The sequence below is a fragment of the Lonchura striata genome, chromosome 6, assembly GCF_046129695.1.
Source record: "Lonchura striata isolate bLonStr1 chromosome 6, bLonStr1.mat, whole genome shotgun sequence".
Lineage (NCBI taxonomy): Eukaryota > Metazoa > Chordata > Aves > Passeriformes > Estrildidae > Lonchura > Lonchura striata.
In genome coordinates, this window is record NC_134608.1 from 67,857,792 (window position 1) to 67,885,761 (window position 27,970).

The following is a 27,970-nucleotide window of genomic DNA, read 5'->3' on the forward strand; positions in this document are numbered from 1 at the left end:
TTTCCACAGGCCGGGGTTCAGGAATGGGATTCCCCAATTTCCTGCTCCCGCTCAAACCCTGCAGGCACTCATTGCCCTCCCACCTTCCATTGAAGGAAAAAAGGGAAAGATCTCAGGCTGGGATAAGAACAATTTACTGGGAACAGCAACAAGATAAGGAACAAACAGAAACAGAAAAAATATTAACAACAGAAGGGATAAGAAAAACCAGTTACAGGGAAAACTACATCACCATCAATTGTATCTTCCTGGCCACATGTTTCCTCCTGCAAGGAAAGGACACCCGTCTCCTCAGGGAAAGAGAGAGAGAGTCCCTTTCCTGCCCCTGGCAATGACCTGAGGTGGGAGTGAATGTAGTGACAGGGCCATGGCCAGACCCTCATGCCCTTCAATCCCATATCAGGCCATTGGTAGGGGCAGGAAAAGGGACAGGTGTCTTCCCAGCATGGATCACAGGGAACATGGATCACCAGGGCTCTTCCCAACAGGGTCCTCCAATGGGGGATGAAGCTGGATCAGTGCACAAAGCTCTTCCTGCAGCTGGGGAACTTTCAGGATTTCCCTTACTGGTGCCTCCGTTGGTGTTTGGTCAAGTGAGAGCTCCAGGTGAAGCTTTTCCCACACTGGGGACACTCGTAGGGCCTCTCCCCAGTGTGGATGCGTTGGTGGCTGACAAGATGGGAGTTTTGCTTGAAGCCCTTGCCACAGTCAGGGCAGAGGAAATGCCTCTCCTCGGAGTGAATCCGCTCATGCCGGAGGAGATCTGAGCTGCTGTTAAACATCTTCCCACAAGTGGGGCACATGTAGGGCCTCTCCCCGGTGTGGATGCGCTGGTGTGTGATGAGGGTGGAGTTGCGCTTGAAGCCCTTCCTGCAGTCAGGGCAGCGGAAGGGCCTCTCATCCACGTGAATCCGCTGGTGTCTGAGGAGACCAGAGCTGCTGTGAAACCTCTTCTGACACTCAGGACACTCGTAGGGCCTCTCCCCAGTGTGGATGCGTTGGTGGATGATGAGTTCGGAGCTCCGTCTGAAGCCCTTCCCACATTCTCCACACTTGTAGGGCCTCACCCCAGTGTGGATGTGTAAGTGGCTGACAAGGTGGGAGTTGGAGCTGAATCCCTTCCCACACTCCCCACACTCGTAGGCCCATTCCCCGGTGTGGATCATCAGGTGGCGTTTCAGACTCTTGCTCTGCCTGAAGCTCTTCCCACACTCCAAGCACTTGTAGGGCTTCTCCCCATCATGAAGCTTCTCAGGGACCACCAGCTCCGAGCTCTGGCTGAAGCTCTGTCCACCTTCCTGGCCCAGGGTGGGTCTTTCCTCCTCAGAGCATCCTGGGCTGGGCTTGCAGCCCCTCCTCCTGTGAGACCTCCAGGGATTTTCCTCCCTGTTGGATTCCTGCGCTGTGGAGTTGCTCAAAACGGCCTCTTCCATGAGGTTCTGCTGAAGGGATTTGTCCTTCCTGGTCTCCATCCTCAGCTCCTGCTCTGGGGGAGGAAATGACAAGGAGTAGGTGGGATTTGCCTCCGTGCCACAGGGAAGGACAAGGAGATCCCCCCAGCGCATCTCCAGCAGGAGGGCACCAGCAGCGGGGCTGTCCTGCAGCTGGGGGCCAGGCTGGGAGATGGAGCAGGAGAGAGGGGAAAAAGGGGCACTGACTTCCTCCTCACCTGCCTCGGTGTCCCAGGGCATCTTCCTCTTCCTCGCAACCTTCTCCATCTGGTGAACGTTTGGGTATGGGAAATCCTGTTTTGGGAGGAAAACAAGTGATGAGCACAGTGAGTTTTGTACTGGCTTCAAAGCAAACCAGGGGGAGAGTCTAAGCCAGAATGACAATTGAATAAGAAAACTAAGATCACGGCAATAATAGAGAAACACTGGTTTAAACTCACAGAGTCAGGATGTAACCGGACACCCCGTTGGTCAGGGTGGTGGTAGCAGGCTGATGAAATGGTGACTGCAGTCCGTCTGGAGTGATGAACGTGATTCTGTCAAAGCAGTGATCCTGTAGAAGAGTATGGTCTTGCTCGGAAAGTCCAGTGGCGGTTATGGAGCTCTTGTCCTCTAGGAATGCAGTAGGCAAGGTGATCGTGGTGTTGCAAGGGTGAGATTATATCCAGGCAGGAATGCTTGGTTCCTCCCCCTGGGCAGAGCATCCCACAATGGGATGATGTAATTTTATCAGTCCTGCAGTGACACTCAATGGCCCATTAAGAGAAGATGGCCCCTGGAGGGCGTTATCAGGGCTGAGCCATGGAAGAGATAAAGAACACTGCCCCACCTGTTGATAACAGTTTATGGAGATGGGGACTGAAAACACTTTTGGTTACATCTGACACTGTAACCTGAAACAGTGAGGCAATCCCTGCTTGGGGTGGGGGGTGAACAGCACCCCCCTTACCCAAACTGGCTCAGGTGTAAAACCCCCACTCTGGGAAGGCCACGCACACAGGGGACAATGTCACACTTGCCCTGCCCCAGGGGAGATCTCTGTCCTTGTCACTCCCTTGCTCTCCCCCCTTTTCTTTTTCTTTCCATGTCTCTCTACCTCACATTTACTGTTCAATAAAATCCACTTAGGATTTGGTCACCTTAGCACCTGAATTGGGGCAGGGGCATCTCTCTAACAATTTTATTAACCAGAGTGCAATATTATTTTGCACAGTGAGTTCAGGGCACTGTTGTCGGACCCCAAGCTCCTTTGACAACAGCCTGGTTTCCTCCTCGCGGAGGTTCTGCCTCTTTCCCAAGGAACTCTTGGAAACTTGGATGCAGCTTCCTCTGAGCAACTTTTAGGAGACCTTATGAGAAAAGTGGAAGTTGTGGGTGGCCAGTGTAAAGAAAATGTTTTGTTTTCCTTCTTTGAAAAGTCTGTTAAAATCACTGGAGGAAAGGAACCAAATGATACCAGCGAGACTGACAAGGATCATTCACCCCAAGGTGAGAAAACACAAGGCTACTAAAGTCCTACAAGAAACCCAGCTCAAGTTATTCCCAAATAACTTCTGAATTCACATGTTTGGGGGGAGAATCATTATTTTCTTCATCCCTGTCACCTTTGTGACAGCTACACAGACCTTTCCCTTCCTTTTAATAATCTGTATTGGGTCAAATTTCCATATTTCTTTTTTTGGAACCTGCCAGCTGTGCAGAAACTGATAAAATTTGGAATTACCACAGAATTGCTTCTGTTGTTGGTCTATTAATGTTTGGGATTTGTTTGTGTTTCCATCAGAAGTGACTTGTGGGAAGAGCAAAACTTCCTCAAGGCATTTTATGGAGGGTTAAATTTGATTGCTGCTGAGTTTGTTTTGTCCAGTGCCCAGGGGATGCTCAAGGTGTCTCTAGTTTTGGTTTGGACCTAATTTTCTTCTGATTTGTCTTTATCACTTAAAAACACCTGAAAAATTACTAAAAAGAGTATTGACCAGAGATGTCAGAAGTCCCACCATTTTAGAGGTATTTGAGGTGGAATTTACTGGTTGGGAACATATTCTGGAGGATTCGTGGGTTCTTGGGGGATATATGGGAGTATTCTCCATATCTTTGCACTCCAAAAGCCAAGGTGGATTGGTCTGTCACCTCAAAATGACTCAATCCCACTCAAAACCCCTCAATCTTACCCCAAAATGACTCAATCCCATCTCAAAATGGCTGGTTCCCACCTCAGCCCCATGCCAAAATTGCTCAATTCCTCAGCCTCCAGGATGAGATGGGGTTGGAAGGAGATCGGGAGAAGTGAGATATAAGGGTGTGATATGAGGGTGTGGGATCAGGATTGTGTGGGGACCGGTGGGTGTGATTTATTTTGATAATAAATAAAACTTTCAGAATTATTGATTTCTGTCTCATTCAATTTCTGTCAGTTCTGATTTGCTTTTCAGAGTGCCGCCTTCTCAGCTGATTGTGTTTGTGACCTCCTGTCCAAGACTGAAAAGCAAGATGTGTTCTATTTGCCATCTGTATGGCAGTTGTCCTGTGTTAAGTGGGCAGTTTTTCCTTATCTCTTCCACAATCAATCCTCCCTCAGGGGAGACATCTGCTGATAATGGGCTATTGTCACTGCATGACTGATAAGAACTGTAACATCCCATTGTGAGATGCCCCGCCCAGAGGGAGGAGCCAAGCATTCCTACCTGCATCTAGTCTTGAGATTCTGGCCCACCAACACAACTTTTCTGGGCTGGATTTTCCCAGAGGAACAGCTGCCTCTTCCTCTTCCTCTTCCTCTTCAGAGGAAGACTCCCATTCCTACAGGATCACTTCTCCAACAGAACCACACCTGACACTCCTGGAGGACTGCAGCCACAATTCCAATTGGACTGGTTTTATTCTGACTCTGTCAGTATTGTTTTAGTTCACTGCATTGTTTATTTTATCTTTTAATTTTCTTCCCTAATAAAAAACAGTCATTCCTGCTTCCATATTTTTACCTGAGAGCCCCCTTAATTTCAAATTTATAACAATTCAGAAAGAGTCTACATTTTTAAATTTCAGGGGAGGCTCCTGCCTTCTTTAGAAGACAGCTGTCTTTCCAAACTAAAACACCTCCTTTCTCTCCTGCCTTCCTTTGCCTGCTCTGTTTCTCTCTCAGTGTCTCCTTTGACCCAGGGAAGCTCTCACCAAAGACCCTGCCCTGATTTCATTCCCAATCCATGAGCTACAACAACCATGGGTGAAGTTAGGAAGGCTGGCAGTGATATGTCCCTGTAGGATCTTGCTCCACTTGGCTTTTGGCCCTTTCTTAAGAGCTTTGCCTTCAAGGGCAGGAACATCTTTTTCTGGCTGGGAACTGGACCCTGAGAGCGTGTGCCATGGATCCCAGAGGGGCATTCCCGAGGCTCTCAGGGTGCTGCTCCTGCCGTGCCTCCCAAGGAGCTGTGCAGGGCAGGGGACAAGGTGCAGCAGCTGTGTTGGTTCTGCAGTGCCACAATAGCCCCTGGTTCCAGGAGTTTCCACACTGTCAAGAGTGGTTCCTGGGTTCCATGATACCCTGCTGTGTCCCCCATGGATATTTGGTGTCATGAAGTTCTTCAGTGTCACAATGGCCACCTCGCTCCATGAGCTTCCACAGTATCCGAATGCCCTCCTTGGATGGGCAGTGTCACCATGGACCATTGGCTCCATGCAGCCCCGCTGGGTCACCATGGACTCCTTGGTTCCATGAGGTTCTGGGGTTGTCTCCATGGTCTCCTTGGATCCACAGTGTCACAATGGACCGCTGGATCCACATGGCCCTTCTGTGTCACCATGGCCCCTTGGTTCCATGGGACCCCAGGGTCACAATTGACTCCTTGCTTCCATGTCACTCCCTCAGTGCCAAAATGTCCCCTTCGTTCCATGGGGGACACAAAAGATTTATAGAAACATTGAGGAAATCCTGCTTAACACAGCTGGGAATATCTGCCTGCATTCTAGAAATAGGTTAAAGGTGAGGATGGCAGCAGCAGCTTCCATCTGCAACAGAGATCCAGGGAAAGGGCAGGGACAGAGAATTCAGCTGGGAGACTCAGAGAATTCTGCTTCCAGAGATCATTTCTGGCCACACTGTCCCTTGTAGAAAGGTGACACAATTCCAGGCAGCCTGTACTGAGCAGGTGGCTCCTGAGTGGGGTTTTGCGGTGGTGTATCTTTATTTGATTTTTGTTCAATATCTGTTTCCCCCCCCGCCCCCATCCCTAATCTCTGCCTCTCCCCAGTTGTCAGTCTTCCCTAGCTCTCCCCTAACCCCCTCATCTCCAAGTTGTCAATCCTCCCTTTCCCTGCCCCTTTCCCTGGAACCTTCCCTGTCATTCATCCTAGCCCCCTCCTCTGCTTCCAGAGCATTCCCTGTCTGTTTAGTGAGACTCAAAACCCTATTGCTTATTTTGTGTTATTTCACTTCCCTGCTCCCCCTGATAGTTTTGTGATATGTTAGTTCTGCCCTAAACTCCTCCCCTGCTGTTCCCTCATTGGTTGCTGTTCCTACACCCTTCTCCCTGAATTCTTGTATAAAACCTCTGCTCCCGCTCCTGAGGGGGTCTTGGGGCTCACTGAATAAAACCATCCTGTTCACCCCCAAGTCCCGTGTCGCCTCCGTCTGTTCCTGCACCACCGACTGGGACTGCAGAGCTTCACAGGGAGAGCGGCCGCCCGTTCTCTTCCCTCTCACCGCCCAGCACGGCACCGCTCGGGGAATCGTGGCGAGGGGAGCGCATTGCCGCACTACAACAGGGTTTGTTGTTCAGGAAACCTGCTCAGGCTTTTCCATTCTTTCCTTCCCACGAGGAAAACTTCTCCTGTGCAGGCAGAGCCCTGAGGAGAGCAGGTGGGACACGGTGCAATGGGCTGGGACATGGAGCTGCAGAGCTCAGGGACAAGGTTCTGCTGCAGGGCACAGGGATGTCAGTGCCAGGTGGGCGATGTCAGACATGGTGAGGCTGGGGGTGAGGAGCAGCTTGTCCAAACACGGTCAGCCCTCAGGGGGCTCATTCTTCTATATGCCCAGACCTCCTAAGGAGAACTTCAGTGTCAAGATCACCCGGGGAATGCTTCTATCAGCTCTTCTCCGAACTGGGAAATAAAAAATGCTCTGTTAAAATAAATAATTAATGTTTTATTAAAACTCTCTTCTTAAAGGATCTTTAAACTGACTCCAATCTGCTGTACAGGGCCTGAAAAGTTGTAGAGAATTGCAGGAAGAGGAAGCCCGCCCCAATGAGGGTTTTGTGTACTTTAATGAACCCTACAATGGATCTTCAGCTGAGTCCAGGAGATTCAGGCACTGAGAGAAGACTGAAAAATCTGCTCAAGGAGTCAGAAGCAAAAGTCCAAGTACTTGGAGCATCACGGGGCCCCACTGAAGACAGGGACTGCCAAAGGCTCCCCAGGGACTGGTGAGAGCAGATCCTTGAGGCCAGGATTGCAGGGAGCCCAAGGCTCAGAGCTGGGAACTGCAATTCTGAGCAAGGCCTGGGCTGGCTGGGGGAAGCAGAAAGGCCAAGCCCTGAGGCCAGCCTGGCACAGCAGGGCCTGTCCCTCACGGGTGGCTCGGGCCTATTTGTGGGGCAGGGGGATGTGAGGGGCAGCAGGGACAAATGTCACAAACCTGTGTGACCCTGCAGATCCTCATGGAACCAAGGGGCCAGTGTGACACTGTGGGGCCTCATGGAAACAAGAGGCCATTGTGAGTCTGCAGGGCTGTAACACCCCAGAACACTTTGGGGTCACCAAAGGTTCCTTTACTTGATTTTGTTGCACAAGAGAAACATCAGCCAGATATTCTCATCATGGCCAGATGCAAAGAATATTTTGGTAGGACGGGACCCACAAGGATCATCAAGTTCAGCTCTTAAGTGAATGACCCAAACTGGGATTAAACCCACAACCTGGGCGATACCAGCACCATGCTCCAACCAACAGAGCTAAGAGGTCAAAATGACACAAATTTTTACTGGCAAAATATAGACAATCAAGGAGCTTGAGCAAAGGGTTTAATACAACATCCACTTCAACACAAAACTCTTATCATAGCATTAACTTCATTAACTTTGCCCACTTTACCTAAAAACCTTTAACCCTCAAGATGTTACATTACCAAAAAATGTTCCAGGTAAGCAGGATTAGAAGGAGAAGAAATAGAGAACATCAGAAAGGCAGCTGATCTATAGAAAGACACGCACACAGGCACCAACTGCTCGGGTTCCAGAATCACCAACAGAGGAACCCCAGGATAAGGCAGGATCCAGACCATGGGCTGGCCTCGTGCTCCGGCTTTTAACCCCCTGGGCCTCCATGGGCCCGCCCCTGGGGTGGGACTGCCAGGTGATTGCCCAATCAGAGTCAGGGGAGGCACCAGCTGCTGGTGTGTAATTGGTTGACAGCTCAGCCAATCAGCACCGCCCCTGCTGTGTGATTGACAGCTCTGCCAGGCCAGGCTGGGGGCGGGGCTCTGTCCCACCACAAACCAAGGCCTGACCCGCCCCCAGCCCCACACGGGCATTCCGAGCATCCCAAGGTGTCTCGGGACATGGATCTCATCCAGCCTCTAACAGCGACCACGGGGACACTGTGGGCACCTCATGGAACCAAGGGGATCATTGTGGCACCACTGGAGCCCATGGAACCAAGGGGCCATGGTGACACCACAGGGCTCCATGGACCCAGACACCATTATGGCTCTGTGGGGCCTGATGGAACCATGGAGACCATTGGGACCCTTCAGGGCCTGGTGTCACCAAGGGGGCATTGTGACACCTCAGGGCCTCCTGGAAGCAAGGGACCATTTTCTGGGCAGCTGCTATTTGTGAAAGTGAAAAGCCATGAGATAACTGTTTTCTTGTGGAGAAGTCTCCATAACTCTAACAAGAGGCACTTCTCTCCCTAAGTGAACTGAAGAAAGACTATTCTAGAGGTGGAAATCTGACTAAAATTTTAGGTTTTGTCTCTACATTTTCAGATTGTATGGAGAGAGGAAGTGTTCTGAAAGTTTTGTTCATATTCTTATTACTCTTTCATTTAGTTACTGTTAATAAACTTTTCTTTACACTCTTTTAAAGTTTTGAGCCCACTTTGTCTTTCTCCTAATCCTATCTCACAGCAGGAAATGAGTAAGTATATTCTAGTGAGTGCACTGGTAATTAGCTAATACTGAACCCACCACACTAATTGATGCATTGGCCAGGAAATCTCAGATCGGTGAACCAAAACCGCTACAGAAACTTCATGATGAACTGCCCCAGACCAGAGGGAAATCAAGGCAGAGCCGTCATTTGTTAGGACTTGCTTGATCCTAATAAGCGCTGTGGTTCATTTGGAGCTGAGCCCTGGAACCTCAGGGCCTGAGAGGAGATTGCACAAACCTGTTCAGGAGTCAAAGGCAGAAGAAAACCCCAAAGTTTCTCTAGGCATTGATGGGTCCCACTGAGGTCCATCCCCAACACAGGCTACTCATAGATTCCTTGGAGGAGAGAACTGGAGGCCAGGATGACACAAAAACCTCTCAGAGACTCAAAATGGCACAAAAACCTCTTAGTGTGGAAACACAAATCCAAAGTAACTTACAAAAGCTGAGTTTCTCAAAGTATTAAGGAGCCCCACTGAGTGTCAATGCAAAGCACTCAAGGGACTAATTAAAATAGATAATTTGAGGTTCTGACTGCAGTATCTCATAAAGTCTGTATCAAAAGGGAAACACCAAGTTCCTTAAAAGAACTGAAGTACCTTGAAGCATTAATGAGCCCCACTGAGTGTTGTTCCTGACAAAGCCTCTCCAGGGACTAATTAAAGCAGATAATTGGAGGCCATGATTGCACAAAGCTCTCAGAGACTGCAAGGCAAAAGCCAAACCCAAAGTCCTTTGAAAAACCTGCAGTCCCTGGGAGCATGAAGGAGCCCCCAGGGCCATTCCTGACCAAGGCTCTCCAGGGACTCCTTCCGGCAGATCCTTGAGGCCACTGGGATGTGGGCTAGGGGGGGATGCTGAGGGCAGGACCAGGGGCTGACAGTGCCCAGCCTGGCTGGGGCTGTGCCAGGAGGCCCCAGGGCCTCAGGACAAGGTGTCTCCTCACAGCCCTTGGTGGCACAGACCCTGCTGTGCCCCAGGGCACCAAGACTTGGCTTCTCTTTGTCCCCACCTGGCATCAGTGCCTCCAGTTTTCTGCTCTGCCTGGGGCCTGGGGACACTTTCTCAGTCGTGTCTCTCAGTGGGACCCATTAAAAGTCTAAGAAACTTTGGAGCTGGATTCTGACTTGGAGCTCTGGAGAGGTTTCTGCAGCTCCCTCTCAGGGCCTGATGTTCAGGGCCTGAGCACAAAGCCCCAGAGGGTCATTAAAGTCCTTGTGCTGTGTCTGTGCTGCTGAGCTGGGCCGGGCTCCTGGCACAGAGGGTGATCCTGATAACCAAGCAGAGCTTCAAAAGCACATTTCTCTTGCTGAGCAGCTCTTCTGCCAGCCCAGCAGGGCTGGGGCACTGCCTGCAGCCAGCCCGGGCACAGCACAGAGGCACAGAGAGCTTCAATCAGTCAGGGCTGGGAAGGGGCTGAGAAGTGCCTGGGGCAGAATCACTGCCAGCCCTTGGCACAGGAACCTCTGGCTGCAGGACAATGCAGCTGCAGCTCCTGGAGAGATCTCCTAAAGCTGGAACATCCCAATGCCCACAGAGCCTGTGAGTGCATTCTCTGCTCATCTCCTGTGCAGAGCAGTCAGGGGTGCCCAGGGCTGTCCTGCAGAGCAGGGTCCTGCAGCCCAGGGCGCTGTGCTGGGCCAGGGACTCTGCTGCCTGCCAGGGACAGCTCTCAGCTGGCCCTGGAGCTGCTCCCAGTGCTGGGGGACAAGATCTGGGGGAAAGGAGACAGCTGGTAAGTCTTGCAATGTTCTCCTTGTGTGGTGAGGATGCTGCATTGTTCAGGACTGTTCCCAGCATGGTATTTAACTCCAGAACTTTTCCAAATAGATTATACAGGGAGCATAGCAAGACAGGAACTGCATAAATGGGAAATTTCTGCTTTCTTATGTACTAATCTTTGTTGCCTGGATGGGGAATTCCCCATAGATATGCATCTCTCAGTTCATATTGATAAAAAGAAAAGTTTTTTTTTCACATCTAAATAAACCAGGCAGTAACAGAATTCAGCACAGGGCCCCTTAGATGCAGCATCTTTGTGCTTTTTCCAGCCTGCTCAGGATTGCTCTGATGTTGCCATCAGAGCTTGCAGAGTTGAGCTGCCCCTAGGCAGTGCCTGAGCTGGGAGGGGTCTGCAGGGTAAAGCTGAGCCCCCAGGGCTTGGTTGGGCACAGGGAAGCAGCTGCTGGCAGGGACAGCTCCAGGCAGCAGAGCCCTGGGAAGGCAGTGGGGGGAAGATGCCCCTAAGCTGTGCTGGGATATTTAAAGTGCTGTCCACACCCAACTATTCCATAATTATTTTTCTTATAGATTCCCATGTGCAGCCACAGCAAATGTCCAACAGCAGCTCCATCAGCCACTTCCTCCTGCTGGCACTGGCAGACACGCGGCAGCTGCAGCTCCTGCACTTCTGCCTCTTCCTGGGCATCTCCCTGGCTGCCCTCCTGGGCAACGGCCTCATCATCAGCGCCGTAGCCTGCGGCCACCACCTGCACACGCCCATGTTCTTCTTCCTGCTCAACCTGGCCCTCAGCGACCTGGGCTCCATCTGCACCACTGTCCCCAAAGCCATGCACAATTCCCTCTGGGACACCAGCACCATCTCCTACACAGGATGTGTTGCACAGGTCTTCTTTTCTGTTTTCTGTGTTGCAACTGAATATTTCCTCCTGACCATCATGTGCTACGACCGCTACGTGTCCATCTGCAAACCCCTGCACTACGGGACCCTCCTGGGCAGCAGAGCTTGTGCCCACATGGCAGCAGCTGCCTGGGCCAGTGCCTTCCTCACTGCTCTGCTGCTCACTGCCAATACATTTTCCCTGCCCCTGTGCCATGGCAATGCCCTGGGCCAGTTCTTCTGTGAAATCCCACAGATCCTCAAGCTCTCCTGCTCCAAATCTTATCTCAGGGAACTTGGGCTCATTGCTGTTACTGCTGGTTTCCTATCTGGATGTTTTGTATTCATTGTTTTCTCCTATGTGCAGATCTTCAGGGCTGTGCTGAGGATCCCCTCTGAGCAGGGACGGCACAAAGCCTTTTCCACCTGCCTCCCTCACCTGGCTGTGGTCTCCCTGTTTGTCAGCACTGCAGTGTTTGCCTACCTGAAGCCACCCACGATGTCTTCCCCATCCCTGGATGTGGCCCTGTCACTTCTATACTCAGTGTTGCCTCCAGCCCTGAACCCCGTCATCTACAGCTTGAGGAACCAGGAGCTCAAGGCTGTAGTGTGGACACTGATGACTGGATGCTTTCAGGAACATGAAACTGTAGACCAATTTCTGCAAATAACTTTGAATAAAAGTAATCCTGGATACTTCTTGTTGTTTTTGGTCTTGGAGGTTCTTTTTCTTTGTTTTACAGTTTAATTTTGTCCACAAAGAAATGTTACTCCTTGTGCCATTTCTCATTTTTTTTTCCCTCCACCTTCCCAGTGGCCACAGACTGTGTCAGTGAGTAGCTGTGCTCTTGGCTGCTTTAAAGGAACTAAAGGATCTCCCAGCACAGTTTTCTGCAGAGATGCCCTTTTGTTGCCTTCTCTGGAGCTGCAGCAGCAATGTTTGTGTGCAGAGCTGGGGCAGAGCAGTGCTGGCACAGCAGCTCTGCTCCTGCTGGCCACACCATTCCTGATCCAGGTCAGGAGCCATTGGCCTTCTTGGCCAACTGGGCACACTGCTGGCTCATGTCCAGCCTGCTGTCCATCAGTACCTGCAGGTCCCTTTCTGCCTGGCTGCTGTCCATCCCCTCTGTCCCCAGCCTGTAGCACTGCAGGGGTTGTTGTGGCCAAAGTGCAGGACCCGGCACTTGGACTTGTTAAACCTCACCTTGTTGGATTTGGGCCCTGGATCCAGCCTGTCCAGGGCCCTGTGCAGAGCCCTCCTAGCCTCCACCACATCAACACTGCCATTCAGCTTGGTGTCATCTGCAAAATGTCCTTGGTTCCATGGGCCCCTCAGAGTCACAATGTCAATTTGGTTACACCAGGCCCTGCACTGTCACACTGGTCTCCTTGGTTCCATGGGGCCCCAAAATGTGACAATGGACTCCTTGGTTCCATGGGGCTTCACAGTGTCACAATGTTCTCATTGGTGCCGCAGTTTCACAGTGGCCCCTTGGTTCCATGGGGCCCCAGGGTGGCACAAAGGTCCCATGGTCACACGAGGTTCCACACTGTCACAATGCTCTCTGTGCTTCCACAAGTCCCCTCAGTGTCACAATGGACTCCTTGTTTCCACGAGCCCACACAGTGTCACAACGGCCTTCCAGATTCCCTGAGGCCCCAGAGTGTCACAGTGGCCCCTTGGTTACACAAGGTCCTGCAGTGTCACAATGTCCCCTTGGTTCCAGGAGGCCCCGCAGTGTCAGAACAGCCCCTTGGTTCCCCTGGGCCCTGGACTCTCCCAATGCTCTCCTTGGTTTGGCAGTGTCACAGTGGTGAAACCCCTCGGTCACACGCGGCCCTGCAGTGTCACCATGGCCTCTGTGGTTCCACCAGGACCCAGTGTCACGGGGACTCCCTGGTTCCATTTGGCCCCAGAGCACCACAATGGAGCCCTGGTTCTATGGGGTCGCACAGGGTCACCATGGTCCTCTTAGTTCCATGAGGCCCTGCAGTGTCACAATGGCCTCAGAGTGTCCCAATCACCACAAAATGACAGAATCAAATAGGCTGGAAAAGACCTTTGGGATCATCAAGTCAAACCAATGCCCTAATACCGCCTTGTCACCCAGACCATGCCACTGAGTGCCACTGGAGAGGGACAGTGACTCTGCCACCTCCCCCCTGGCCTGCCCATTCCACTGCCCACTCACCCTTTCTGTGAAGAACTTCTTCCTCTTGTCCAGCCTAAACCTCCCCTGGTGCAGCTGGAGGCTGTGTCTTCTTGTCCTGCCCTCCAGCAGATCCACACTCACACCCAGCTTGGTGTCATCTGCAAATTTGGGGATGGTGGGCTCAATCCCCTCACCCAGACCATCGGTGAAGATGTTAAACAGGACTGGGCCCAACACAGATCCCTGGGGACAGCACCAGGGACTGGACACCAGCTGGGTGCAGCACCATCCCCACCCCTCTCTGGGCCCAGCCTCCAGCCAGCTCTTCCATCTCCCAGCCAGGAGGGAACCTGCCCAAGCCGTGGGCTGCAGCTTTTCCAGGGAATGCTGTCACAGACAGTGTCCAAGGCTCTGCTGAAGTCCAGATGGACACATCCACAGCCTTTCCCACACCCACAGGTGGGTCACCTGGTTATAAAAGGAGATCAGGTTGCTCAGGCAGGACCTGCCCCTCTTAAATCCACGCTGGCTGGCTGTGACCCCTCGGCCATCCTGTGGGTGCCCTGTGGTGGCTCTCAAGGTGATCTGTTCCATAACCTTGCTGGGCACCGAGGTCAGGCTGACAGGCCTGGAGCTCCCCAGATCCTCCTTCCAGCCCTTCTTGGGGATGGGCTCACACTGGCACCTCCAGTGCTCTGGGACCTCCCTGGTGAGCCAGGACTGATGGTAAATGATGGGGAGCAGCTTGGGGAGCTCATCCAGCAGCTCCCTCATCCCCCTAGGATGGATCCCATCTGATCCCATACATCTGTGAGCATCTGAGTGGCTCAGCAGGTCAGCAGCTGCTTCCTCCTGGATTACAGGGGCCTGTTCTGCTCCCTGTGCCCATCTACCAGCTCAGGAGAACTCTTGTCCTGAGGACAATCTCTCCATATATTGAAAATTGAGTCAAACAAGGTGTTAAGTACCTCAGCCTTTCCCTTATCTTTAGTTACTCTATTTTCCACTGCATCCAATAAAGAGTAGAGGTTCTCCTTATACCATGTTTTGCTATTAATCATAGACACGTTTGTTATTATTTTTCACAGAAGTGGCCAGGTTAATCTTTAATTGAAATTTCACCTCTTTCCTTTTCTCTTTCTGCATGATGTAACAACATCCTTAAACACTTGCTAAGTTGTCTGACCTTCTGTCCAAAGTTAATGCTCTCTCTGCTTTCCCCTGAGTTCCCACAAAAGCTCCATGGGCAGTCAGGACAGTGAATTTCCTCACCATCTCATCTTTTGCCTCACTGGGACAGGCTGCTCCATCCTCCTTAGGATTGCTTTCTCAAAATGTGTCCATCGTTCCTGAACCCCTTTGTTTTTAAGGGCTTTTTCCCTTAAAAAAAATCAGTACCTGATTTTGTACTCCCCAAACCTGCATCCTAAATAGGCCAAAGTCTGCCCTTCCTAACTCCAGTGTGGAAGTTTTGTTGCTGCCCCTCCTTCTTTCACAGATCATTGAAAACTTGATTATTTCATGGTCCCTGTGCCCTAGGCAGCCTTCGAACCCCACATCTGCCACCAGCCCTTATCTGTGTGTGAACAGCAGGAGACAGAGCTTTCCTTGGGAGTGGAGTGTTACCAAAAATTGGGTAAAACAGAAAACTGCTTAACACCAGTGCAGCATTAAGAAGCAGCATTCTTTATTCAGCCGGATGCATGGGGGATAGCTCCTCCCAAAGCCGAGCATGCTGAGTACAGGAAAGGTTCTGTTCATTCTGTGTATTTTGCACACATATTCATTGATTGTGCTGGACTAAACATCTGATAATAATTTCCCCAGAATCATTAACATATTTCCCCTCCCCTTTACCCATGTGTTCTTCTGTCCTGGGGGTCTCTCTGGTGGTCCCTGGTGGTCGTGGACTCCAATGTTCCCATGGGCCTGGCTGAGCTGGCAGGACACAGAGGCTGGTGAACTCCAGTTCCTCTTCTCACACAATGGGCATTGTGTAGTTTCCATAGGAATGGGGTTTGGAGAACAAGCTCCAGGTGTTAGCTCACCTGGTGGAGACAATTTATCATCTGGTAACAAGAGGTCACAGAGTGGGCTATGACATCACAGAGTGGGTTATGTGAGGTCATTGAGAAGCTACAACATCATAGACTGTCCCTGTAACATCAGAGCTGGCTGTGATATCACAGGGCAGAGGTCTGACATCACAGAGCAGGCGATGAAATCACAGAGCTGTCTGTGACATCAGAGGCCATCTGTGTGAAATTAGAGAATGGGCTGTGACATCTCAGAGCAAGCTGTGACATCACAGAGGGGCTCTGTGACATCCCAGAGGGGCTGTGTGACATCCCAGGTGGGCTCTGTGAGGTCACCGGGTTGGTCACTCAGCCCCAGATCCCCCTCACAGTTTCTCCCAACAAGTCCAATGCTGTTCATGCCCAGCAGGATCCCTGTCCCCCAGTATCCCCCCGGTCCCCCTGGAGCCACAGCCTCCACCAAAGGATGTTCCACAGGATCCACCCCAGAGACTGACATGGGGAAAAGGGGCCAGGGCTGTGTGACCAGGACATCAAGGATGTGGATTATCCAGGTCCCTGTGGCCTGGGTTGGGTTCCCCTGGGCAGGAAAGATGCCTAGCAACTGGAGCAGGGTTAGGGAAGGGCCTCCAAGGTGAGGCTGGAGCCCTTGGGCTGTGAGCAGAGCCTGAGGGAGCTGGGCTTGTCCAGCCCAGAGCAGGAAAGGCTGAGGGGCTCCTCATCCCAGCCTGGCAGTGCCAGCAAGGAGGGGATGGAGAACACAGAGCCAGGCTCTTCACCAGGGGCCTGGTGGGAGACAAAAGCCAATGGGTGGAAGGGGAAAGAGGGGAGATCAGCCAGGCCAGGAGGAGATGAAATGAGTCAGGCGGGTTTCAGCATTTCCTCAACACCAAAAGCAGCCTGACCTCCCTTCTCCATCCACCACTGACAGCTTTACAAATCAGGAATTGTTTGAGGTGTTTTGGCCCCACTCCAGGACCATCATCCTGTTACAAGGACTTAATTGTGGTTATAACTATCACAGAACCACATATCTCTAGAAGTAATTTTAGTATGGAACTCACCTGTGGATGGTGGACTCATCAGACACTGCCCTGGGTGTTGCACATAGCTCAGGGAAGAGTGTATTGTTATTATATTGTGTCCTGTTCATCTGTGGTCTGTTGGCCATGAAGAGAAACCTATTTGTGCCTCTCAATCTCACCAATTCCTGACCCACAATGGACACAAACCAGAAGAATTGTGGTTCCAACTCCAGTGGTGGCACTTGGAGTTCCCTCCATCCCCAGAGCAGGGCTCCATTGTCCAAGAAAGTCCCTAGCAATGCAGGGATGAAGGAAACAGGACAGGCTGTGGGATCACAGGCAGGGCATGGCCAGGGATTTGGGGTGGTTGTGAGCCCAGGGCAGGACCCGGCCCTTGGCCTTGGTGAACCTCATCCCATTGTCCTGGGCCCACGGCTCCAGCCTGTCCAGATCCCTCTGCAGAGCTTCCTGCCCTCCAGCACAGCCACACTCCCACCCAGCCTGGGCTCACCTGGAACTGCCTGAGGGTGCCCTCAATGGCCTTGTCCAGATCAGCAATAAAGAGATTTCACTGACCTGGCCCCAGTCCTGTGCCCTGGGGACACCCCTGGATGTGACTCCATTCCTCAGCTGCTCTGAGTGCCAGGGCTTGGATGGGGGAATTGGTAGGTATGGGGTAGGGACAAAGTGTGATTGATTGTCAGCTATGAAGGGTCTTGATTTTCATGTCTATTCCAACTGCATGCGAAGTTTGATTCAGTGTCATCTGGACATTGAACATATCAATAAATTAACAGAAAAAAACCCCAACTAAACAGGACCTACAAAATATTTTTTCACTGTCTTTTTAAATATAATGTATTCACTTTGAATAGGCTTCTGAAACTTGTCTAATCAACCACAAAAAATTTCAAAACTTAAATTATTCCTTGAGGCTTAGCTTGTTAAGGTGTTCTGAATGTTAATGAGCCCTGGAGCACTGAATTCCTGAACTGAAGAGCTGAAGGCTGAAGAAGCCTCTGGAGCAGTAAAATTCAGCAGCAGCCTCCAAGTTGCTGAGGATGTCAGCAGCCCCCACTGAGGCCATCCCTGCCCAGAGACCCTGGGGGAATGGGCAGACAAGGAGAGCATCCCTGGGTTTGGGGCAGCAGAACTCAGAGGCACCAGCGGCTCCAGCTGGGAAATGGAGTGTGGGATGGGGCTGTGAAAGCCCTGCCTGGGCTGTGCCAAGCAGGACACACAAGCCCTGACCCCCATCCACTAAAAAACTCTCTCAAGGTGACATTCAAAAGGAATGACAATTATTTCTGTCCTCTGAGTTGGATGCACTGGAGCAATACTATCAAGAGATACTCAGGAGCTCTAAACAACAAAACAGCCTTTACTGGGAAATTTAGAAAAATCAGAGAAACTTTGGCAAATGTTTTAATATGGCATTCAATCAACAAAAAAAACTTCTCAAGGCATTAACTTGGCCCATTCAACTTCACAAACTCTAAGCCTGTTCAATTTTAAGATAATCAAAATTTGCAAGAGTACAGAAATAGAAGAAGTAGACACAGAAAGAGAGAAAAATAATACTTAGAGAAGCACACACAGAGCTACCAACTACTGGATTCCAGCAATGTTCAGCTGGAAATTCCAAGAGGAGGTAGGGTCAAGATGTGTGCTTGCCTTGTGGTCAGCCTTAAATACCCCTTGGTCTTCCTGAGCCCTTCCCCCAGGTGGGACTTGGGGCCATTTGGTCACTCAGGAGCTGGGCTGGGGCTCCAGAGGTGGCTGTGCAGCATTGCCTGTGCTGTGCCAGGGACTGGCAGACACTGCTGGGCTGGGATAGAGGCTCTGGGGGGATTGGGGTTCCAGGGCAGGGCAGTGCTGGGGTTCCAGGGCAGGGCAAGGCTGGACCTGCCCCTTCCTCCCCCACACTGAAATGTTTCCAGCCAGCAATCTCCTCCAGTCTGTCACAACAGTCAACATTGGTGGTGAAATCCCAATATGGCCATTGACACCTGCAGGAGAAGGACAGTTGTTTTCTATAGGAAGGAAAGCCCCAAGCCCCAGTGAGAAGAGACCCTGCAGGTGCCAAGCTGTCAGGCAGCCCCTGGAGGTCAAACCAGCCAGACCTGTTCCATGTTCCCTTGGATCCTTGGGACCCCACAGTGTCCCAGTGGTCTCCGTGGTTCCCAGGCCCCACAATGTCAAGTGACTCCTCTATTCCATGAGGCCCAAAATGTCACAATGGACCTTTGGACCCTGGGGGTTTGCGATGTCACAATGGTCTCCTTTGGCTCCACAGTGTCACAATGGAACACTGATGACACGAGGCCCTGCAGTGTCACAATGGACCTTTGGTTCCCTGCAGCCCTGCAGTGCCACAAAGGCCTCTTGGTTTCACGAGGCCCCACAGTGTCACAATGGTCCTCTTGGTTCTGTGGGGACCCCCAGAGTCACAATGTTCTCACTGGTGCCATGAGGCCTCACAGTGTCACAATGCTTTGCTTATTCTGTAGGGCCTCATAGTGTCCCAAAGGTCTCCATGATCCCATGAGTCCCCTCAGTGTCACAATGATCTCCTTGGTTCCATGGTGCCCCACAGTGTCACAATGGCCCCTTGGTTCCATGAGGCTGTGAAGTCTCTTAATGGTGTCTCCATGATTCCATGAGGCCTTGCAATGTCACAACGGGTCTTTGGCTCCCTGGGTCTCGCCGTGTCACAATGGTCCCTTGGTCCCATGACACCCCAAAGAGTCATAATGGTCTCCACAGTTCCATGAGGCCCCACAGTGTCACAGTGGACCCTTGGTTTTATGGGGCCTCTCAGTGTCACAATGATCCCGACATTCCATGGAGCCCCACAGTGTCACAAAGGTCCCTTGGTCCCAGAGGCCCCACAGTGTCACAATGGTCCCTTGGTTCCATGGAACCCCACAGTGTCACAATGGTCCCTTGGTCTCACAGGCCCCACAGCGTCACAATGGTCCCTTGGTTCCATGGTTCCTGTGCTGGTGCATTCCCCCCTCCCCTTCTCAGGCCGCCCTGCCAGATGAGAAATGCTCGCTGGCCTCGGCCTTGGCCAGCAGCCCCTGGGCTCAGCTCCTCTGGAGCTCAGCACAAACACGCTCTGCTCCAGGCACTGCTGCTGCCCAGCCAGCTCCTGGCTGCTTTAGGAGCAGCCCTGGGAACTGTTTGTGTTCCCTCAGTGGCACAACATCCCTGTTCTCAGCCTGCCAAAGAAAGCTGCTGATGCCAAGTGCGGCCAGGGTGAAACATGGCTGGGACTGCAGCCCCTCTCTTGGGGCCCTACAAACAGCACTCCAAAAGGAGCCCTTGGAGCTCTCCTGGGCCAGCGACTCCCTCTGAGTGGGGCCTCTCCGAGCCGGGAACTCTCCCGTTTGCTGCACTGGGGATCCCCAACAACGAGGGAGCCTGGGCCGATCCCCCCACTCCTCCAGGCTCAACCCTTCCCTGCTGGGGAGATGCCAAAGCATCCCCAGGAGCATTTCCCTGCCCTCAGGGGAATTTCTCACAGGTGCCTCGCACTGACTCTCTGTGTCTGTGTGCACACAGGAGTGCCTGTGCTGGGGAAATGTGGCAGAAATGCTGCTCCCTGAGGGGTCTGACTGCCTTGGATAGCAGAGCCAGTCAGGCCTGTAGGTAAGGCTAAATCACAAGGTCTAAGCTAAGTGGAACGCTGCTAAGAGTTTTTCTTTTGCTAAGTTCATATGTTTAATATAAGTTATATGTTAAATTAAATATTGTTAAATGTTATTCCTGTTTTAAATTGCATAGTTATAGATTATAAGTTAGGTTAAATACTGTTAAGCTCTGTTCTTTTGCTAAATTGTTAAGTTTAATGTAGAAATCAAGGTAAAGGTACAAGGTAATTCCTATTAGGTTTTAGGTCTGTTAAGGTTTTGGGCCATATTCCTTTTATCCTTGCCCTCATTTTTTTTGTGTCACACACACAGGGGCAGTTCTCAATTCATTTCTGGTTTGATTGCCTGGATTTTGTTTGGTTTTGTTGTTGCTTTGTTTCCTTGCTGTGCCTGAAGTGCCCAGTCAGGAGCAGAGTGAATCTTGCCAAGGAACTTTGTGCTGCTGTCACTTTAATATTAAATCTGGTTTTTGCTGGGGATTTTTTCAGCGCTCTCAAGCCCTCGTTGGTCACAGGGTGAAGGAGCCCTGGCCCAGGCTCTGGCCCTGGGGGACACGGGGACGCTGCCGGGGGGTCCCTGTCCCCCTGTCCCAACCCCCATGGCTCCAGCCCCCATCCCCGTGTCAGGCTCTGGGGTCGATCCTGTGGAACATTCTCTGGGGGAGGCAGCGGCACCGGGGGCGGGGGGACTTGGGGGGACAGGGGACCCCGCTGTGCATGAGCAGCGTTGGACTTCTCTGGGGGAACTGGGAGGGGGCTAGGGCAGAGTGACCTCCCCAGTGACCTCACACAGCCTCTCAGATGTCACATAGCCATCTCTGTGATGTCACACAGCCCAGTCTGTAATGTCATACAGGCCCTGTGATGCTGGGCAGTTCCGGCGCCATCCCAGCAGTGGCCTCTCCCTCCTGCCCCGTTCCTCAGCTGGTGCCGCCCTTGGGGCACTGGGCCTTGTCTTCCTCTTCTCCCTGGGCATCCCCTGCCGCCTGCCCACCCAGGTTGTCCTGGGGAGCTGCTGCCCCTGAGCCAGGGGCTCTGCTCTGCTGCCTTGGGCACCCCGGGGTTCCCAAAGCACCCCACGGCCAGGCTGGACCCAGAATGTCACAATGTCCCCTTGGTTCCATCAGGCCCCGCAGTGTCACAGTGCTCCCTGTGCTCCCTGAGGCCCCACATCACCCAGCCCAGGCCATTGCTGTGGTTCCAGTCCCTCCCAGTATGATCCCAGTGATTCCCAGTCTCTCTCAGTATATCCCACTTGATCCCAGCATGCTCCCAGTCACACCCACTTCCTCCCAGTTGCTTCCAGCATAATTCCAGTTGCCCAGAACCACTTCTAGCCACCCTCAGTGCAGTACCAGTTGCTCCCAGGATATCCCAGTTGCACCGACCATGGTCCAAACTGCCCTCAGAATGTTCCTGGTCACTCCCAGTATGATCCCAGTCCCCCTCAGTGTTGTTCCAGTTCCACCCAGTATGTTCCCAGTTGCACCTAGTCACCCCTAGTACAGTCCCGCTCACTGCCAGTATGACCTCAGTGGCCCCCATTACAGACACAGTCACTCACAGTTGCCCTCACTTGCCCCCAAAATGGTCCCAGCTGTTCCCAGTGTTGTCCCCTCCAGTATGGTGCCAGACACTTCCAGTATATTCCAATTGCCCCCAGCATGCTCGATCCCAGTCACCCCAGAGTCCCCAGTATGGTTCCAGTTGCCCCCAGGATGACCTCACTCATTCCCAGTATATCCCAGTTACCTCCAGCAGGCCCCCAAGCCCCCTCCCAGCACCACAAATGGCCCCAAGAGCCACAACAGCCTTTCTCAGTCCAACCAGGAGTCCCTAAAACCCCTCCCAGCCCTCCATGGAGCTGAGTGGGAGAGGTTGGTGGACAGGAACATCCTCAGCAAGGGTCAGCTAGGACACTTCAGCAGCAATTTGGGCATATTGTGGGGAACACTTGGACTGGGCAGACCCAGGCCAGGGACTAGGACAGACAGCCGGAATTCATGGAGAACAGATGAGGTCAGATGGACCCATTCTGCTGGAACAACTACAAGAGCATGGCCATGTCCCTTGGCTTGGATGGTCCCAGAACAACCAAATCCTCCCCTTAACCTCAAATTCACATTCAAATCCCAGTAAAATGATTCAGCTTTAGATCTCTTTACTTGATTTCTTTATTTTTACCCCAATTCTAGCTGTTCTGATGGGATAAACAAGGAGATTATTCAGGTGGGAAAAGATCTCCATGATCATCCATTATTGCTTGATGCCACCAGAAGAAAAAGTGACACAGCAGGTAAGAATTTCTTGGGCTTTAAAGTCAAAGAAACAGCTCTTCCCAATTAATTTTCAATGTTGATCAGAGTCCCGATGGATTTTCCTGGTCTGTGTTCATCCAGGTGTCTATGGGCATCCAGGAGGATTTGAAGACCACTTTCCAGGTGTCTTCTCATCAGGGATCACAAGGAATGTGGGTCACCAGGGCTCTGACCAACATGGGTCTTCTAAAGGGGGATGGAGGTGGAGCAGCACACGAAGCTCTTCCTGAAGTCGGGGCACTCACAGGGCTTCCCTTACCTGTGCCTAAGTTGGTGTCGAGTCAAGTGAAAGCTCCTGGAGAAGCTCTTCCCACACTGGAGACACTCAAAAGGCTGGTGTGGATGTGCCGGTGCCTGACAAGGTGGGAGTTTTGCTTGAAGCCCTTCCTGCAGTCGGGGCAGCGGAAAGGCCTCTCCCCTTTGTGAATCCTCTGGTGCTTGCAGAGATCAGAGCTCCACCTAAACCTCTTCTGACACTCGGGACACTCATAGGGCCTCTCCCCAGTGTGGATGCGTTGGTGGATGATGAGTTCTGAGCTCCAGCCGAAGCCCTTCTCACAATCCCCACACTTGTAGGGCCATTCCCCGGTGTGGATCATCTGGTGGCGGATCAGGTGGGATTTCCGCCTGAAGCTCTTCCCACACTCCGAGCACTTGTACGGCTTCTCCCCATCATGAAGCTGCTCATGGACCACCAGCTCTGAGCTCTGGCTGAAGCTCTGCCCACCTTCCTGACACTGGGTGTGTCTTTCCTCCTCAGATGACCCTGGGCTGGTTTTGCAGCCCCTCCTCCTGTGGGATGTCTGGGGCTTTTCCTCCCCGTTGGGTTCCTGTGATGTGGAGCCAGTCAAAATGGCCTCTTCCATGAGGTTCTGCTGCAGGGATTTGTCCTTCCTGGTCTCCATCTGCAGCTCCTGCTCTGGGGGAGGAAGGACAAGGAGAGGATGGGATTTGCCAGAGGGAAGGGCAGGGAGATCCCCCGAGTGCGTCCCTTGCAGGAGGGCACCAGTAGAGGGGCTGTCCTGCAGCTGGGAGCCAGGCTGGGCTGGGAGATGGAACAGGAGAGAGGGGGAAAGGGGCACTGACTTCCTCCTCACCTGCCTGGGCATCCCAGGGCATCTTCCTCTTCCTCGCAGCCTCCTCCTCCATCTGGAAGATATTTGGAGATGGGAAATCCTGTTTTGAAAGGAAAACAAGGGATGAGCACAGTGAGTTTTGTACTGGTTTGAAGGTAAACCAGTGGGAGAGTCTAAGCCAGAATGACAATTTAATAGGAAAATTAAGATCAAAGCTATGATACAGAAAGACTGGTTTAAACTCACAGAGTCAGAATATAGCTTGACACCCTGATAATCAGGATGGTGGTAGCAGGATGATGAAATGGTGGCTGCAGTCCGGCTGGAGTGATGAACGTGATTCTGTTAAAGCAGTGATCCCGTAGAAGGGTCTGGTCTTCCTCTGAAGGTCCAGTGGTGCTTATGGAGCTCTTCTCCTCTGGGAATGCAGCAGAAAAAGTGGTTGTGGTGTTGCAAGGGTGAGATTATATCCAGTTAGGAATGCTTGGTTCCTCCCCCTGGGCGGAGCATCCCACAATGGGATGTTGTAATTTTATCAGTGCTGCAGTGACACTCAATGGCCCATTAAGAGAAGATGGCCCCTGGAGGGCGTTATCAGGGCTGAGCCATGGAAGAGATAAAGAACACTGCCCCACCTGTTGATAACAGTTTATGGAGATGGGGACTGAAAACACTTTTGGTTACATCTGACATTGTAACCGGAAACAGTGAGGCAATCCCTGCTCGGGGTGGGGGGTGAACACCACCCCCCTTACCCAAACTGGCTCCGGTGTAAAACCCCCACCCTGGGAAGGCCACACACACAGGGGACAATGCCACACTTGCCCTGCTCCAGGGGAGATCTCTGTCCCTGTCACTCCCTTGCTCTCTCCCCTTTTCTCTTTCTTTCCATCTCTCTCTCTACCTCACATTTACTGGTCAATAAAATCCACTTTGGATTTGGTCTCCTTAGCAGCTTAATTGTGGCAGAGGCATCTCTCCAACAATTTTGTTAACCAGATTGTGACATTATTTTGGCACAGTGAGTTCAGGGCACTGTTGTCTGACCCCAAGTGTGTTTGACAACAGCATGGTTCCCTCCTCTGAGGGGGTTTTGCCTCTTTCTGGAGGATCTCTTGGAAACTTGGATGCACCTTTCTCTGAGCAACTTATGGAAGAACTTATGAAGACAATGGCTCTTGTGGGTGGCCAGTGTAAAGATAATATTTTCTTGTCTTTTCCTGCAAAGTTTGTTAAAATCACTGAAAGAAAGGTAACAAATGATACCAGCAAGACTGATAAGTCCTACAAGAAGCCGAGCTCTAACTAAATTCCTGAATAACTCCCAAATTCACAGGTTTGGAGGTTTTGTCCAAATATGAGAATCAATATCTCCTTCGTCCCTGTCACCTTTGTCATAGCTACACAGCGCAGTCCCTTCCTTTTAATAATCTGTATTGGGCCAAATTTTCACTTTTCTTTTATTGGAACCTGCTAGCAGCTGAGCTGGAGCTGCATGGGAACTGATGAAACTTGGAATTGCCACAGAATCGCTTCTATTCTTGGTTTATTCATGTTTGGGATTTGTTTGCATTTCCATCACAAGTGACTTGTGAGAAAATCAAATATTCATCAAAGTACTTTATGCAGCGTTATGTTTGATTTCTGCAAGTTTATTTTGTCTGGTTCCCAGGGGATATTCAAGGGGTCTCTGTCCCCTCACCCTGGGGGATGCTCAGGGGGTCTTCATCCCTCTGACCTCAGGGAAAGTTTGTGCAGGGCTGGGGACCAGTGGCTCTGTGTCCCTCTCACCGCTGAGGGTGCTCGGGGCTGGGGGGGCTCTCCGACCTTCTCATCCTTGGGGAGGCTGGGGGGTCTCTGTCCCTCTCAGCCCTGGTGTGATCCCACCCAAACATCATCAGGGTCAGAAGGACAGAGCCCCCCACAAACCCCCAGAAGGGCTGAACCTGGGATTTGGTTTGGGGCTGAGGATTTAGGAAAGGGCTGGAATTGGGTCTGGGGTTGGAGTTGGGGCTGAGATTTGGATTAGAGCTGAGATTCGGGTTAAGGCAAAATGTGGGATTGGCTTTAGGGCTGAGGCTGGGATTGGGTCTGGGCCTAGATAAGTTTGGCACTGGGCTGAGATTAAATACGGAACTCTGAGTGTGTCTAACCATGGAGTGAGATTGAGACCAGGATCAGGGTCAGGGTTGGGACTGAGCACACACAGGGGGATGTCACTGCAGGATGTCCCTGGCATTGTCCCAGCCCTCCTCAGGCACATCCAAACATGGGGGCAGTTGGGTGCTCCAAGATCCAGGTGCTCCCATGCAGCCCCCCAATACCAGGTGAACATTCCCTGAGGGCTGCCCTGAATGTGATCCTTGGGGCTCTGGGATCAGCCCTCACATCCCTGTGGGAGCAGCTGCAAACATGATGAGAGATTTTTCCCCTCCTCTTTCTTGTGGAAGGGTGAAGCCCAGCTGTCCTTTTCTCCTGCTGCCTCCTTCTCTCCTCAGCTGAGGATGTCAAACTCCCCAGGAGCAGGAAAATCCCCATTCCCTGTTTCCTGTGGCTGCAGCCTGGAGCATCCGCTCAGAATGAAGAACTTTCTGACAGCCCTGCTGAATGACACCAGGAGGAGGTTGGTGAAAAAGTGAGGAAATTGTGTTTTGATTGGAAATACAAGCTACAAAATTATTTCTTTTCATCCCATTCATTTTCAGTCCATGGCATTTCTGTTTTCAGAGTGCTACCTTCTCAGCTGATTGTGTTTGTGTCCTCCTTTCTCTCCTGCCTTCCTTCACCTGCTCTGTTTCTCTCTCAGTGTCTCACTTGACCCAGGGCAGCTCTTACCAAAGGCCCTGCCCTGATTTAATTCCCAGTCCATGAGCTACAACAACCATGGGTGAAGTTATGAAGGCTGGCAGTGAAATGTCACTGTAGGATCTTGCTCCACTTGGCTTTTGGGTCCTTGTTAAGAGCTTTGCCTTCAAGGGCAGGAACATCTTTTCCTGTCTGGGAACATCTTTTCCTGGCTGGGAACTGGAATTCCAGCCCCTGGGAGTGTGTGACATGGATCCCAGAGGGGCATTCCTGAGGCTCTCAGGGTGCTGCTCCTGCCGTGCCTCCCAAGGAGCTGTGCAGGGCAGGGGACAAGGTGCAGCAGCTGTGTGAGCTCCCAGAGCACACAGCAAAGGTGGATTTGCTGGGCATTTTCTGGCACATTCACAGCTGGAAGCAGAGGGAAGAAGGAAAGGGAAGCGAGTCCCTGACAGAATCCCAGAACTATTAGGGTAGGAAGGGACCCTGCCCGCAGGTCCCAATCCCGTGAGGGAGTGTCAAGATCTGTTTGGAGGAGCAGGGTGTCATGATGTTTCATTTACCAATCCCCAAAGTGCAAAAAGGCAAACAGCAGGGGACCATCACTTTAATCACAACAAATGCACCTTTATTATAGAGTGCCAACAGCAAATGCAATAGAGGGAACAGAAAGGAAAGAAAGGATAGAAAGAAAAGGAGGGGAAAGGGGATTATAGGTACCAAGGCAGACAAAATCCTCTCTGGTCCAGACAATGACAATCCATTTTCTTGTGTCGGGGAGAATCTCAAAATCTTGGTAATCTCAGGGGTCTTTCATGGTCCTCTGTCTAAGGGGGGGAAACAGGCAAAAGAAAATGAAAGTCTATTGAAGTCATTGAGGGGGAACAGGTAGAATGAAGAATAAGTCCATTGAAGCTACCGAGGAGAAACAGGTCATGTTTTCAGCTGTGAAAGAGAGACATTGTCTTCTTAGTCCATCAACCACACCTGGGAAACATCTCACATTGATCAGGCCAGCCTTCCTCCCTGTGGTGGGGGTCTCAGTCTCAGTCCTTGGGAGGGGCTTCGATCTCTGTCTGTCACAGTGGTCACGAGAGAGATGAGGGGTCTTCCGTGGGAGATCATCAGAATTACCCCGAAGTTCATTTGGCCAAGAGGTGGGAAAATCCGTGGATTGAGCAGGTATCATGAAGCCAGTGTGAGCGCGTAGAACAAGCCACTCCTTGCCAGGTCCTTGCCAGGCCCTGCTTGAAGCAGTGGTCTGTGGTGGTACAGCAAATACACCTGCAAAAATAATCATCCATCTCTCCAAGCTGGAACTCCAATCAGGGTCTCCAGCATCTCAGTCTCTGCCATTGCGGCAAACATGAGGCAAAAATGAGGGGAACTTGGGACCGTCTCTTACACAGGGTGCTGATGTCCTTTGAAGGGGAACGATCCCCACATGCGTCCAGCGCTGCAATAAACATACCGTCCATACAACTCCTTACAGGATTTGTGGGGATTGATTTTCTATCTGCGTTTCAGCAGCAGAGCTAGCAGACTAAACAGCACATTTTACCTATGTTAGCAAGCTGCTAATACTTCAAAACAGCACATTTCACCTAAATCCAAATGGATTTCTACCCTGTTAAATTTAACCTGTAAAATACCCTGTTTCAACGCCCAAGCACATCTTGGCTGA

At 51.6% G+C, this 27,970-nt stretch overlaps 2 protein-coding genes across 2 annotated transcripts in view; one reads left to right on the plus strand and one right to left on the minus strand.

The window, feature by feature from the left end:
• The window catches only part of LOC144246559 (uncharacterized), a 703,923-nt gene that overhangs the window by 647,310 nt on the left and 28,643 nt on the right, over positions 1–27,970 (plus strand). The window lies entirely within an intron of this gene.
• On the minus strand, positions 564–27,642 carry LOC110471220 (uncharacterized). Its single transcript, XM_077783825.1, is given in 4 exon segments — positions 564–1,294; positions 22,723–22,743; positions 22,746–23,160; positions 27,607–27,642. Coding segments are annotated over 4 exon segments (1,203 nt in total).